Below are 15,294 nucleotides of genomic sequence, written 5' to 3' on the forward strand. Positions count from 1 at the left end.
AAACTTATAACAAAGGTGATTTTTAATTTTTTTAGATCAGGATCAAGCTAGTTAACCCCGCTGTCTAACTCTGAAGAACCATTAAAGCACCAACACAAGATGGCGCTAAACTGATGCAAAACACTTCCTACAAACACCAGGCAAGACATCCCTGTACATCAGAGCTTTCCAAACTTATCATGTTGGGCACACGCTTTTTAGACATGCATTGTTTCACGACGCAGTAAATCAGTTTTACTAGCAAGCCACATGTTAAACTACCCCCATTCCAGCCCTGGGAGGAGGACGGGGAGCGTTCACACAACACACCTACACACTGCAGCCGATGCACTAACGTGTTATGATGCAGATTTTGGAAAGCTCTACTCTACATGTATAAAGCAAATATCCAGGCAATCTGTGTTTAAAAGTGCAGTTAATTAACATCACAGGTTGTATGAAAGCACTGGCTTGTTCACCCTTAACTGTTTAGTTGTAATAGCTGGTACAGGTGGCTCTCAATTTCTGCTGGGATTGCATTCCTGGGATAGTACATAAAGCCAAAATCAAGTACAGTATAGTCGAAATGTATTGGGTTCAATGGGGGGTGGGATTGCCAAAGACTTTCTTCCTGGTTGCCCCCTTCCTTTCTGCCTCCCTATTTAATTTGCCAAGTGCATAAAGCTGAATGCGCACCAGTTAAATGCACGTAAGCTGGTGTACTTGAATGCATGTAAGTTAACTGTACTTTTCTTAATAAAAAAACCAGCAACCCAGATTAGATGGCTGATTAGATCATTTAAGCTTAACTGCCTTTGCCAATTACACCTCCAAAACCGAGGCAAAAAAATAAGGCGTTTGTGACGTTCATTCCTCTTCCAGTTTGCCAAGCTGACACAAAGCTATGAAAAGCTACAGCTGCACCAATTAAAACAAAAAAAAGCTCACAGCTTGGAGAAATGTACAGAAAATCAAGAAGCCCCATTTCAGCTGAGCAGTTTGAACCAGAAATTGGAGGTCAGTTCCTGTATTAAAAGGAGCGTCTTTCTCCTTCTTCTCCGTCTCCTTCTTCTCCTTCTCCTTCTTCTCCGTCTCCTTCTTCTCCTTCTCCTTCTCCTTCTTCTCCGTCTCCTTCTTCTCCTTCTCCTTCTTCTCTGTCTCCTTCTTCTCCTTCTCCTTCTCCTTCTTCTCCGTCTCCTTCTTCTCCTTCTCCTTCTTCTCTGTCTCCTTCTTCTCCTTCTCCTTCTCCTTCTTCTCCTTCTCCTTCTTCTTCTTCTCCTTCTTCTTCGATTTCCAAAAGTATGCCTTGTGACCACAGGATTCTTGTGCCCCTCTACACTACCACCACCTCTGTGGTGAGGGGAGGTGGGAAGACCCCTAAGAGCCAGTCTTAGCCCACCATAGGGTCCCATTGGACCTACAAGGCCATTTTCTCCCAAACCAGGCCTACCTGTTTATCATCACTGGGCAATGTCAGGGGATGGCCAGGGGTGCCAGGTTCAATCCTGCCGAGGGGAAGGTTGGGACTGTTCCTTGCCACCAGTGTGGTATTTGGGTTGAATCTAAGAGTTGGAAGGGACCCCAAGGGTCATCTAGTCCAACCCCCTGCAATGCAGAAATCTCAACTAAAGCATCCATGTGTTTAAAAACCTCCAAGGAAGGAGAGTCCACAACATCCCGAGGGGGAGGCCATTCCACTGTTGGAGCAGCTCTTACTGTCAGAAAGTTCTTCCTGATGTTTCGTCGGAGTCTCCTTTATTGTACCTTCTCCCCCCCCCCTTTGCCCGTCTTTAGGTAAAGGTAAAGGGACCCCTGACCATTAGGTCCAGTCGTGGCCGACTCTGGGGTTGCTGCGCTCATCTCGCTTTATTGGCCGAGGGAGCCGGTATACAGCTTCCGGGTCATGTGGCCAGCATGACTAAGTCGCTTCTGGCGAACCAGAGTAGTGCACGGAAACGCCGTTTACCTTCCCGCCGGAGCGGTAGCTATTTATCTACTTGCACTTTGACGTGCTTTCGAACTGCTAGGTTGGCAGGAGCAGGGACCGAGCAACGGGAGCTCACCCCGTCGCGGGGATTCGAACTGACGACCTTCTGATCGGCAAGTCCTAGGCTCTGTGGTTTAACCCACAGCGCCACCCGCACCCCTTGCCCGCCTTTAGAACTGTGCAAAAAGCTGCTTAGCCCCTTTTTCTCAGGAGCAGAAGCTCAACCAATGTACACACCACAAGGAATATACTTCCGCTCTCTGGGGGGGAAACATCATCATCATCATTTGTCTCCAACTTTAGTTTGTCACAACAGGCTATAAATGCCCTGGCTATAGGGAATTTTTTGGTGCACAGTGTTCTTCAGATATAGGGGAATATTTACTGGCACTAGCTACGATTCTAAACACTGGCTTTTCGTGACCATTTCTTATTGAAGTGGTGTGCGCATTGCCACCTAATTTCTGATTTACTGCTGGCTTTTTCTCTGGATCTGTCCTTGTCACTGTAGAACCTACATTTTGCCGCCAGGAATTTACTGCTGCTTTCCCACAGCTTCCTCCGAAAGAGAGTGCTTTTGGAACTTCAGTGGTCCTGGGCTGAAACAGCTGAGTTAGGCAGCTTTGTCCTTTGCTCAATGCAGAGAACAGAGAGTAAACACAGTATTTTCTTCTTAGTCTGAAAGCAAATCAAAGAAGAGCAGCAGTTGTTTATTCCCTTCCGAAGCAGACATGGAAAAGTATAGAAGGGGAAGAACCTCATGGCGGGAATATGCTACTGCCGTTTGAAGGCACACATTCATAAATGCCCCAGGTTTCATGGGACATTGTCCTAGGTTGTAAAGACTGCGGAGAGAATAAATGGGTGCACTCTTCCCACCTTGGATCAAATCTATGCTTCCAGGTGCCATAAGAAAGCTGTAGAGATAGTGCAGGATAGTGCGCAACCCGGAAATGATCTCTTTCAGCTTCTGCCTTCTGGAAGAAGGTACAGGGTTATAAAGACTAGGACTAGCCGCCTGAGAAACAGTTTCTATCCAAATGCATTTTGATTTTAAACGCAGTGTAAGGAGTCTCTATGGGAGTATATTGTATTTAAAAATGGGGTATCAGAGTTTTTAGAGGGCTAACCAGGTTGGGATAGCTGGGATAGCAGGCTTGTTGGTTTCTTAATGTCTTATGTAGATTTTTTTCAATTTCGTTGTTCTGTATGGGACAATGACAAGGAAGAGTATTGTATCGTAACATGAGAATATAAAAAGAGCCTTGCTAGATCAGTCCAAAGGTCCATCTTAGTCTTTTTCCAACGCTGACTAGCCAGGTAGGATGCTTTTAAAGATGTGAAGGCAGCAGTGCTTCTGTGTTGTTTGTCTGCCACAACTGATGTTCACATGAACTGAGCATGGAGGCGCCATGTAGCTATGGTGGATCGTAATCATTATTTTATTATTTTTACCCCACCCATCTGGCTGGGTTGCCACTCTGGGCATCTTTCAACACATATGAAAACACAATTTAACACCAAACGTTAAATACTTCCCAATACAGGGCTGCCTTCAGATGTCTTCTAAAAGCTGTGTAGTTCTTTATCTCCTTGACATCTGATGGGAGGGTGTTCCACAGGGAGGGCGCCACCACCAAGAAGGCCCTCCGCCTGGTTCCCTGTAACTTCACTTCTCACAGTGAGGGAGTCACCAGAAGCTGGTGACCTCAGTGTTTAGGAGGAATTTCCTTTCTTGAAGCCATTGATTCAGGGCCTATCATCCAGAGCAGTAGAAAAACAAGCTTGATCCATCTTCCATGTGACAGCCGGTTAGACTTTAGCCCTCCCCTGGAGAATATTTGGCAAAATGGCCTCCCCAGTGTTGCCATCCTATAGAACCAGTATTCATATTGTTTAATATTATTTAAAGAAGCAATAGTGGTGTCAGGTGATGTTGCCCTTTGAAGCCTTCAGTTGTTCCTTTGAAATCTTGCCCTTACCTGTCCCACACCTGACATCAGGTGGGTGGGGCTTCCTGAAAACAGCCCTGCAGGGCAGATGGGAAGAGTGGAAGCTCCCCTCCCCTGATTTAAATAGTAATAATTATTAATAGTTGTGAAAGTGTTTTGCACCTTGCAAGTACTGTATAATAATAGCTTAACAGTCTCTTATGCAATAACTTGAAGTGCTCCCGACATTTTACTTCAGTAGCCATGTATATTGACCCATTTATGTTCTTTATGTACAATGTGCTTTTCAAGTTCTCATTTTATACTTTTACTTCTTCCTCCCCACCAATATTTGTCCCCTGTTGTTAATTGTTATAAATAACCAAAATAGCTTTATATATATAATTGCAAGATACATTATATTTCTGGTCGTATACAGAGAATATGCATATTTAGAGATGTGATTCATTTCTTTTGTGGGTTTCTTTTTTTTATTTTTTCAGGAATTTAGAGCAAAATCAAGAGAGTGGGATAAACAAGAAACGCTGTATCAGAACCACCTCGTTTCATTAGATGCTCAGCGAAAACTGCTGTCTGAGAAATGCAATCTCTTTCAGGTACCATGCTGCTGTTTCTACTTTCATAGAGAAATTGTACTAAAACTGTGCAGGTCTGGATAGCAAAATTACACCATTTTAGAAATGGCTATGTGAAGATCATTGCAAGTCAGGTTCTAAATGTTTGAAACGCAGTGTCATTAAAGGATTTTCTGACATAAGTACACAAAACGTCTCTGTGTTGTAAGAAAATGTAAACGTCTCAATCTCTGTTGTGAAATAACTGGTGCTGGAGATTGTTGTCTGCTTACTATCAGTGCCAGGGAAGTTACGTAGGTGTGGAGTGGGTATGTTTTGAGGATGTTGCATATTCTTTCAGGAGCAGGTATATCTTCACTGATTCTACCCTCTCAAGACCAAACTACAGGTGACCTTGGACATCTGTGATCAGATCTCCTGGCTCTGGGTTTCCTTAGATGGGCTTGTGTGTGTGTGCATGTGCAAATGTATTTTCTCTCTGCAGCTAATAGCAGCTTCAGGAGTGCTACCATTTGCTGGGACCAAACATTTGTGGGGTATTTTGTTGTAAATACCAGAACCAAGAAATGTTGCAGTTAAAGCAAAGGGGCTGCTGTGGATGACGTTATGTATATACCGTAGATTCTGGTGTATAAGACAACTTTTTAACCCCAGAAAATCCTCTAAAAAGTCGGGGGCCGTCTTATACGCCGGGTATGGGTTCGCTGGGCAACTTCGCCGGGCAGCTTCCTGCCGGCGCGGAGCCTGCCGCCCACTGCCGCTGCCCAACGAAGCTGCCGCGTATAAGACTGGGCATATAAGTCGACCCCCCAAATTGGCAGGGGTCGTCTTATACACCCAGTCGTCTAATACACCGGAGTCTACGGTATTTGCCTTGCTTTTCCACTCTTGGGCTGAAGGTTCTGTACATTATCCTCCCCTCCCCACGCTTTCATCTTTGCAAGAGAAACTGCCTTATTCCTGTGACTGTAATTTGTCCTTTAAATTGTTAAACAAACAAACAAAAAATCCAAATCTTACAGCATTATAACCTGCCCTGGGACCTGACAGGGGAAGGGCGGGTAAGAAATCAAATAATAAATGAATAATATCAATATCGGCAACAACAGCCCTTTGAGGTTGGCTATGCTAATATATGTTCATAAGCAGCGGGTCTTGTAAATAGATCGCAGTGGGGAGCAAGCCACATACAATATACTGGGCCTGGGAAATCTTATTGGCATCCCAGGCTAGGTGAACTGATTCAGGACAAAGCAGCAACTCATGTTCATTCAAGGAGATGGGGGAGTGCTTAAGAATTATGGGAAACGCCAGCCCAAGTCTAAGGTTACCAGATTTTTCTTCAATGAATCTGGGGATTCTTTTCAACTTCCTACTAAATAGATGGATTTTGTCAGGGGACTGATTTGTAAATCCGGGGACTGTCCCCAGGAAACAGGGACGTCTGGTAACCTTAGGCCAGAGTTCTATGTAGATTATGAGGATAAGAGCACCGCATGAAAATAACTCGTGCAGAAATGGCCTCGGAACAGTCTAAAATGCCTTTAAAATTCCTAGAATCATAGAGCTGGAAGAGACGACAAGGGCCATCGAGTCCAACCCCCTGCCAAGCAGGAAACACCATCAGAGCACTCCTGACATATGGTTGTCAAGCCTCTGCTTAAAGACCTCCAAAGAAGGAGACTCCACCACACTCCTTGGCAGCAAATTCCACTGTCGAACAGCTCTTACTGTCAGGAAGTTCTTCCTAATGTTTAGGTGGAATCTTCTTTCTTGTAGTTTGGATCCATTGCTCCGTGTCCGCTTCTCTGGAGCAGCAGAAAACAACCTTTCTCCCTCCTCTATAATAATAATAATAATAATAATAATAATAATAATAATAATAATAATTTATTATTTATACCCCGCCCATCTGGCTGGGCCTCCCCAGCCACTCTGGGCGGCTTCCAAAAGAATATTAAAATACTATGATACATCAAACATTAAAAGCATCCCTGAACAGGGCTGCCTTCAGATGTCTTCTAAAAGTCTGGTAGTTGTTGTTCTCTTTGACATCTGGTGGGAGGGCATTCCACAAGGAGGGCGCCACTACCGAAAAGGCCCTCTGCCTGGTTCCCTGTAACTTGGCTTCTCGCAGTGAGGGAACCGCCAGAAGGCCCTTGGTGCTGGACCTCAGTGTCCGGGTAGAACGATGGGGGTGGAGACGCTCCTTCAGGTATACTGGACCGAGGCCGTTTAGGGCTTTAAAGGTCAGCACCAACACTTTGAATTGTGCTCGGAAACGTACTGGGAGCCAATGTAGGTCTTTCAAGACCGGTGTTATATGGTCTCGGTGGCCGCTCCCTGTCACCAGTCTGGCTGCTGCGTTCTGGATTAGTTGTAGTTTCCGGGTCACCTTCAAAGGTAGCCCCACGTAGAGTGCATTGCAGTAATCCAAGCGGGAGATAACCAGAGCATGCACCACTCTGGCGAGGCAGTCCACAGGCAGATAGGGTCTCAGCCTGCGTACCAGATGGAGCTGGTACACAGCTGCCCTGGACACGGATTTAACCTGTGCCTCCATGGACAGCTGTGAGTCCAAAATGACTCCCAGGCTGCGCACCTGGTCCTTCAGGGGCACAGTTACCCCATTCAGGACCAGGGAGTCCTCCACACCTGCCCGCCTCCTGTCCCCCAGAAACAGTACTTCTGTCTTGTCAGGATTCAATCTCAATCTGTTAGCCGCCATCCATCCTCCAACCGCCTCCAGACACTCACACAGGACCTTCACCGCCTTCACTGGTTCTGATTTGAAAGAGAGGTAGAGCTGGGTATCATCCGCATACTGATGAACACCCAGCCCAAACCCCCTGATGATCTCTCCCAGCGGCTGCATGTAAATGTTGAAAAGCATGGGGGAGAGGACAGAACCCTGAGGCACCCCACAAGTGAGAGCCCAGGGGTCTGAACACTCATCCCCCACCACCACTTTCTGAACACGGCCCAGGAGGAAGGAGCGGAACCACTGTAGGACAGTGCCCCCAGCTCCCAGCCCCTCAAGACGGTCCAGAAGGATGTTATGGTCGATGGTATCAAACGCCGCTGAGAGATCCAGCAGAACTAGGAAACAGCTCTCACCTTTGTCCCTAGCCCGCCGGAGATCATCAACCAGTGCGACCAAGGCAGTTTCAGTCCCATGATGAGGCCTGAATCCCGACTGGAAGGGATCCAAATGGTCCGCTTCTTCCAGGCGTGCCTGGAGTTGTTCAGCAACCTTTTATATATTTGAACATGGCTATCATATCACCCCTTAACCTCCTCTTCTCCAGGCTAAACATGCCCAGCTCCCTTAGCCGTTCCTCATAAGGCATCATTTCCAGGCCTTTGACCATTTTGGTTGCCCTCCTCTGGACACGTTCCAGTTTGTCAGTGTCCTTCTTGAACTGTGGTGCCCAGAACTGGACACAGTACTCCAGGTGAGGTCTGACCAGAGCAGAATACAGTGGCACTATTACTTCCCTTGATCTAGATGCTATACTGCTATTGATGCAGCCCAGAATTGCATTGGCTCATGTCAAGTTTGTGGTCAACCAAGACTCCTAGATCCTCCTAGATCCTTTTCACATGTACTGCTCTCAAGCCAGGTGTCACCCATCTTGTATTTGTGCCTCTCATTTTTTTTGCCCAAGTGCAATACTTTACATTTCTCCCTGTTAAAATTCATCTTGTTTGTTTTGGCCCAGTTCTCTAATCTGTCAAGGTTGTTTTGAAGTGTGATCCTGTCCTCTGGGGTGTTAGCCACCCCTCCCAGTTTGGTGTCATCTGCAAATTTGATCAGGATGCCCTTGAGTCCATCATCCAAGTCGTTGATAAAGATGTTGAATAAGACCGGGCCCAAGACAGAACCCTGTGGCACCCCACTAGTCACTCTTCTCCAGGATGAAGAGGAACCATTGATGAGCACCCTTTGAGTTCGGTCAGTCAGCCAGTTACAAATCCACTGAGTGGTAGCATAGTCAAGACCGCATTTTACCAGCTTCTTTACAAGAATATCATGGGGCACCTTGTCAAATGCCTTGCTGAAATCAAGGTAGGCTATATCCACTGCGTTCCCTTCATCTACCAGGGTTGTAATTCTGTCAAAAAATGAGATCAGGTTAGTCTGACATGACTTATTTTTCAGAAATCCATGCTGACTATTGGTGATCACAGCATTCCTTTCTAGGTGCTCACAGACTGTTTGCTTAATGATCTGCTCCAGAATCTTCCCTGGTATTGATGTCAGACTGACTGGGCGGTAATTATTTGGGTCCTCTCTTTTCCCCTTTTTGAAAATAGGGACAACATTTGCCCTCCTCCAGTCTGCCGGGACTTCGCCTGTTCTCCAGGAATTCTCAAAGATGACTGCCAGTGGTTCTGAGATCACATCTGCCAGTTCTTTTTGTTATGTAGTGAAGTTTCACCCTGGGCCAGCAGGGGGATACTGTATATAGTTTTCACTCAGGTCTGTAGATAGTTTTCACTCAGGTCCACGTCAGTTATTTTAGGCAGGAAACGCTGGGCTGTTGTTGCTACAATGTTGACAGCCGGCTGCCTATAAAAGCAGGTCGGCTGAGCTGTTTGCAGTCAGTTCTATTCCAGCTTACAAAATAAAGAGCTACTTGGAGAAATCGCTGTGTCGTCTGCTATGTCAACCCACAACTTAACACTGGCGACGAGGATGGGATCGATGGACATCAGAGCACAGCCAGATGCGGCCAGCCTCTGATCTGAGCTGAATCACAGAGCGAAATCACTGAGCGAAATCACTGGACAGAACCAATTCAGAGCTGACTGTTCTGGCTAAGAGCACTGTGTTCCATCCATCGCCCTTCACGCCGGCATCGGAATCATGGCTTCACTTGTGCCTCTACCACCGTTTGCGCCAGCCTCTGAATCATGGGACTCCTACCTCGCTCAGTTTGACTGCTACCTCCAAGCCAACGAGCTGACAGCAGTATCAAAGGATCGGAAGCGGGGCCTATTCCTCAGCCTCTGTGGGCCTGAGGTGTTTGAGACGGCCCGAGCATTGGTTGCGCCTGAAGCAGTCCAGGCAACACCATGGGACACGATCCAAGAGAAGCTCCGCAACCACTACGCACCAAAGCCGTCCAAGATTGCTGCCCGCCATGCGTTCTACCACCGGAACCAGGCAGAGGGGGAGTCAATCAACAACTACACCACCGCCCTGCGACAGGCTGCAATGCACTGTGAGTTCCGAGATTAAGACGATGCCCTGATGGATCGAATCGTCTGCGGGGTCCAGGACATCCATCTGCAACGGCGTCTCCTCGCCAAGCCAGACCTCACGCTACAGAAAGCCATTGAGGAGGCTGTGGCCTCAGAAGCTGCTGAACGCTCCGCCCAGGAGATCCGCAAGTCCAGCAGCCCGCGTCTTGCTAGGGAGCCAGTTCCGGTGCATCATGAAGAGGCCATCAGTGATGAGGCATCCTCCAGTGAAGACGATGACGTGCACCAGACAAAGCGGGAGCGCAGGAAGTTCCAACAGAAGTCCAAGGGCCAACCGGAATGTGCCGGCTGCGGAGGCAACCATTCCCGTGCCAAGTGTCGATTCAGAGACGCCATCTGTAGGAAGTGTTCCAGAAGGGGCCACATCGCTAAGGTCTGCCGATCGGCTCCGTCTGACACCCCCCCCCCCTTCATCGACTCGCAAGTCCAAGTCTTCACTCCAGTCTGCCAAGGAAAGTTGTTTCGCTCTCACCAACTGCCGCTGCCCGTCTGGAACCACGATTGGCCAAACCGACTCGCCTACGCGACGCAAGCTGAACGTCACGGTGCTCATTGAAGGAGCTCCATGTGACATGGATATCGACACCGGGTCTGCCCTGTCCATCGTGTCATGGAGCACCATCAAAAGACTGGTACCCAGAGTGTCCAAAAGGCAACTCGACTCTCACCGCGTACACCTGAGAGACTACCAGGGAAACGACATTCCCGTGGTAGGCGTTGGCCGGTTCCGGATTGCCTTCAAGGATTTTTCGGGCCTGCTCCGGTTGGTGGTGGTCGAAGGTCAGCGGCCAAGCCTCCTAGGGCTAGACTGGTTTGATGCCCTCGGCCTGGAAGTCACCGGCATCAACTGCATCTCTAACGCAGAGACTGAGGGTCTGGTCAAAGACTTTGCCGAGGTTTTCGACGGCACCTTGGGGCAATATACAGGTACGCCCATCTCCTTTAGCCTTGATCCACAAGTCGCCCCCATCAAGTCGCCCAAGGAGTTTTGGAGCCGGTTGACCACGCCAAGTGGGAAACTCCCATCGTCACGCCTGTCAAGCCAGATGGGTCAGTGAGAATCTGCGCTGACTACAAGTGCACGATCAACAAGGCACTTCAGCAGCACGCTTATCCAGTTCCTGTTGTCCAACACCTGCTGCATTCCCTGGGTGAGGGTAAGGTCTTCGCTAAGCTGGACCTTGCCCAAGCCTATCAACAACTGCCCGTCGATGATGCCACTGCTGAAGCCCAGACGATCGTCACCCACCGGGGGGCATTCCGTTGCCGCCGGTTGCAGTTCGGGGTGAGTGTGGCTCCTGGCATCTTCCAAAGCCTTATGGAGCGTCTCCTGCAAGGGCTTCCGGGCGTGGTACCATATTTTGATGACGTCTTGGTGTCTGCAGACTCACACCAGCAGCTGTTCGAGCGCCTCCGTGCTGTGCTGACCAGGTTCCAAGAGGCTGGGCTCAAGGTAAAGAGGAAAAAGTGCCAGATCGCCGTTCCACAGGTAGAGTTCCTGGGCTATCTTATCGATGCCTCCGGCCTTCACCCGACCACATCCAAGATCCGCGCTATCCAGCAGGCCCCCACCCCAAAGAACAAGACAGAGTTGCAGGCGTTCCTGGGGCTGCTGAACTTTTATAACATGTTCCTGCCCCACAAAGCCACAGTGGCTGAGCCTCTTCACCGACTCCTTAGCACAAAGACGCCTTGGGCCTGGGGTCATCGGGAGACGGCGGCCTTCAACGCGGTCAAGGCTCTCCTTTCATCAGACAGTGTGCTGGTACAGTACAGTGAACTTAACACTTTTAATACTCTTGGATGCAGTTCATCTGGCCCTGGAGACTTGAATACATCTAAACTAGCCAAGTATTCTTGTACTATCTCCTTAGTACTTCTGGGCTGTGTTTCCTCTGCTGAATCATTTGCTCCAAATTCTTCAGGTCGGGCATTGTTTTCTTTATCGGAGAAGGCTGAGGCAAAGAAGGCATTGAGGAGTTCAGCCCTTTCTGTGTCCCCTGTTTGCATTTCATCATCTTCTCCTCTGAGTGACCCCACTGTTTCTTTGTTCTTCCTTTTGCTACAAACATACCCATAAAAGCCTTTTTTGTTGCTTTTAACCTCTCTAGCAAGCCTGAGTTCATTCTGTGCTTTAGCTTTTCTGACTTTGTGTCTACACGTGCTGGCTATTTGTTTGAATTCCTCTTTGGTGGTTTCCCCCCTTTTCCATTTTTTGTACACATCCTTTTTTAATCTTAAATCAGTTAAAAGTTCTTTACATAGCCACCCTGGCTTCTTTAGGCACCTTCCATGTTTCCGTCTCATTGGTATTGCCTGAAGTTGTGCTTTTACTATCTCCCTCTTAACAAACTCCCAGCCATCATGAACTCCCTTTCCTTTTAGTATGATACTTGGGCTCAATTAGCCGCCACCCCCCCCCCCCATTTTTGTTGCTCAGTGCACTCTGTGGGGTTTACTAAATTACAGAGTATTGGATTAGAAGAACGAACTTGAGAATAATGGACTGGGTCACTCTCATTTTCATATTTTTGTCTGATTTAATGGACTCTGCCTTTGATGTGGATAAAGCAGATGTCCAACATTCTCAGAGCAGCATAATTACCATAGTAACATTGTTTTTCTGCCTGGCTTGTTGGGTGTCAATCAGAGAGCCACGAGTGCATTTCTGCCCTCGAAAAAAAGGCATGTAAGAAACGCTCAGCGAAATCAATGGAACATAATCAAACAAAACAAACGTAGCAGGTGACAAGGGTTTTATTTTTATACGGCTAAATGATGTGCCTCTGTTGTGCAATGAGTTTAACTACGCATAGCCATTTATTGTCACATTTGTATTGGGATGTTCTTACTGTTTGATTTCAGCTTTCCCAGCCTCCTCAAAACAGGCAACAATTGCAGGTGTGGATGTGTTCAGGGCATGCAGGGCCAGCGGCTGGTGCCCATTAGGGCTGGTGGGGAAGAAGGCAGGGAGACTGGCAGTAGGTGGTGCTAGAGGCAATGTTTTGTCTCCATCCTCCTCCATGCTGAGTTCCACAGGGGGCAACAATGAGGCTAAGGAAAAGGAAGTGGACAGCTGGTGTCACACCCTGGAATGGAGGGAAGTAGACGTGGTCAGTTGGGGTTGCAGCTGGTGGGGCAATGCCTTCTTTGCCGTAATGGTCCAACCTCCACCGGCTGGACACGAAAGCAGCACAGTCCATCGCGGCTTGTGCAAATCGCCACAAAAGTGGGAACAGCCGAAAAGGATGAAGGAAAAAGATAAAGATAATGATAAGATGTTAAGCTATTTAATAATAATAATAATAATAATAATAATAATTAATAATAATTTATTATTTATACCCCGCCCATCTGGCTGAGTTTCCCCAGCCACTCTGGGTGGCTCCCAATCAAGTGTTAAAAACAGTACAGCGTTAAATATTAAAAACTTCCCTGAACAGGGCTGCCTTCAGATGTCTTTTAAAGATGGGATAGCTGCTTATTTCCTTCACATATGAAGGGAGGGTGTTCCACAGGGCGGGTGCCACTACTGAGAAGGCCCTCTGCCTGGTTCCCTATAACCTAACTTCTCGCAGTGAGGGAACCGCCAGAAGGCCCTCGGTGCTGGATCTCAGTGTCCGGGCTGAACGATGGGGGTGGAGACGCTCCTTCAGGTATACAGGACCGAGGCCGTTTAGGGCTTTAAAGGTCAGCACCAACACATTGAATTTTAAGCGAAGGATTGTACGCACTACGATGCAGCAAGAAGGGGGGAGAAGGGAAACACCGCGGAAAACAGGAGGGGAAGTCAACTTTAAATTCGTATTGTATTAGCTGGATGTAGATTCATTAAATTTTTTGAAAACTAATAACAATTAATTGGTTAAAAAAAAAAAGTGGGAGGACAGGGAGATTTAAAAGCGCAGGAGCAGGAGCTGAAGTTTTTCCCCAGCCCTGTTTTTAATCCCTGAAACTGTGAGCAGAAACACTGCAGCTCAGTGGTATAAGGTCCCAGTTCAGTCCCTGGAATCTCCAGGTCGGGAGAGGCTATTGTCTGAAACCTTATAGAGCCGCTGCCAGTCAGTGCAGACAGCACTGAGATGGATGGATCCATTGTTTAACTCATTGTAAGGCAGCTTCCTATGTAGTCCCAGGAGAAAAATTAACCGAGGAAGGAGTGATTGTAGGGGGCAGCACTGTGCCGTCCTTTAAATCTCCACCCCACTCTCACTTTATAGGGAATTGCCTGCGACCCATTGCAGTTGTGTAGATCTGTCCTGTGTAATCTGCCTCCCCATGGCCAAATGTTTGGGGACCACAGTGGTAGCCTGGGCCAAATCTCAGGAGCGTAGAACTCTGGTAGCGAGTCTTATGCCAGAAACCTGCTGTCAAAAAAATAATAATTTCTCCAGTGTTGGATTTCTGCTTCAGCCTTCTAAATTTCTGCAACTCACAGAATGGGAGAGGCACCTCTGTGCAAAAAAGATGGATTTCATGCGAGCTGTTTTCCTTGTCTCGCCAGAAGCAAGCCCAGCACTGCCAAATCCAGACGCGGTGCCAGAAGCTAAGCCAAGACGACGCGGGTACCTGCAGCCAGTGCCAAACCGAGCACCCAGGCGTTCAGCGCAACGTCCTGGCGGAACCCGCCGAAAGCAACGAGCTCTTCATGGAAAAACTGAAGTCAACCGTGAGCGAAATAGCCGTGAGCAGGAACAGGCTGCAGGAGGAAAACCGAAAGCTCCAGCAGGAAGTGAAAATGTACCAAAGGAAGTGCCAGGTAAAGAGCCATCAGAGGTAATAAGGACCTTCCCAGGTGTTAAGATCAGCAGAGGGGGGCCCTCTTGGTAGTGCCACTACCCTCAGAAGCTGGAGTGCTTGTCCCAGGAGAGGGCATTCTCTGTAGTCAGTCCCTAAGTTGTGGAATTCGCTCCTTACAGAGCTGCATCGCACACCTTCACTGCACGGTTTTTGTCCTATGCTGAAATTACATTAATTTACATTAAAAGGGATGCGGGTGGCGCTGTGGGTTAAACCACAGAGCCTAGGACTTGCCGATCAGAAGCTCAGCGGTTTGAATCCCCGCAACGGGGTGAGCTCCCGTTGCTCAGTCCCTGCTCCTGCCAACCTAGCAGTTCGAAAGCACGTCAAAGTGCAAGTAGATAAATAGGTACTGCTCTGGCGGGAAGGTAAACGGTGTTTCCGTGCGCTGCTCTGGTTCACCAGAAGCGGCTTAGTCATGCTGGCCACATGACCTGGAAGCTGTACACCGGCTCCCTCGGCCAATAAAGTGAGATGAGCGCCGCAACCCCAGAGTCGGCCACGACTAAACCTAATGGTCCCTTTACCTTTACCTTTACCTTTAAATGGTCCAGTACCTGTCTCTCCATTGTTGCTTAATACAGGGGTTTTCAACCAGTGTTCTGTGCCTTAAATGATATTCAGGGGTGCCGTGGGCAACACTGGCCTCTGTCCCTCTTTCCTTCCCTCCCTCCTCTGATGCCCTCTCATGTCTCTGCCTCCCAAAGCTTGCACAGCTGTTTGTTGCCACGCC

The 15,294-nt window shown here is 48.1% G+C and overlaps 1 protein-coding gene across 3 annotated transcripts in view; it reads left to right on the top strand.

Moving 5' to 3' along the window:
- Positions 1-15,294, top strand: part of DEUP1 (deuterosome assembly protein 1) — a 67,152-nt gene that overhangs the window by 14,581 nt on the left and 37,277 nt on the right. For 2 of the 3 annotated variants that reach the window (XM_079973776.1, XM_079973778.1), the window contains exons 5-7: positions 862-996; positions 4,401-4,514; positions 14,266-14,520. In XM_079973776.1, coding sequence (XP_079829902.1) covers positions 862-996; positions 4,401-4,514; positions 14,266-14,520 — 504 coding nt within the window. The remainder of the gene's footprint in view (positions 1-861; positions 997-4,400; positions 4,515-14,265; positions 14,521-15,294) is intronic. The other variant, XM_079973777.1, reaches the window with a different exon arrangement.

Source organism: Podarcis cretensis, assembly GCF_951804945.1.
Source record: "Podarcis cretensis genome assembly, chromosome: 4".
Classification (NCBI taxonomy): Eukaryota; Metazoa; Chordata; class Lepidosauria; order Squamata; family Lacertidae; genus Podarcis; species Podarcis cretensis.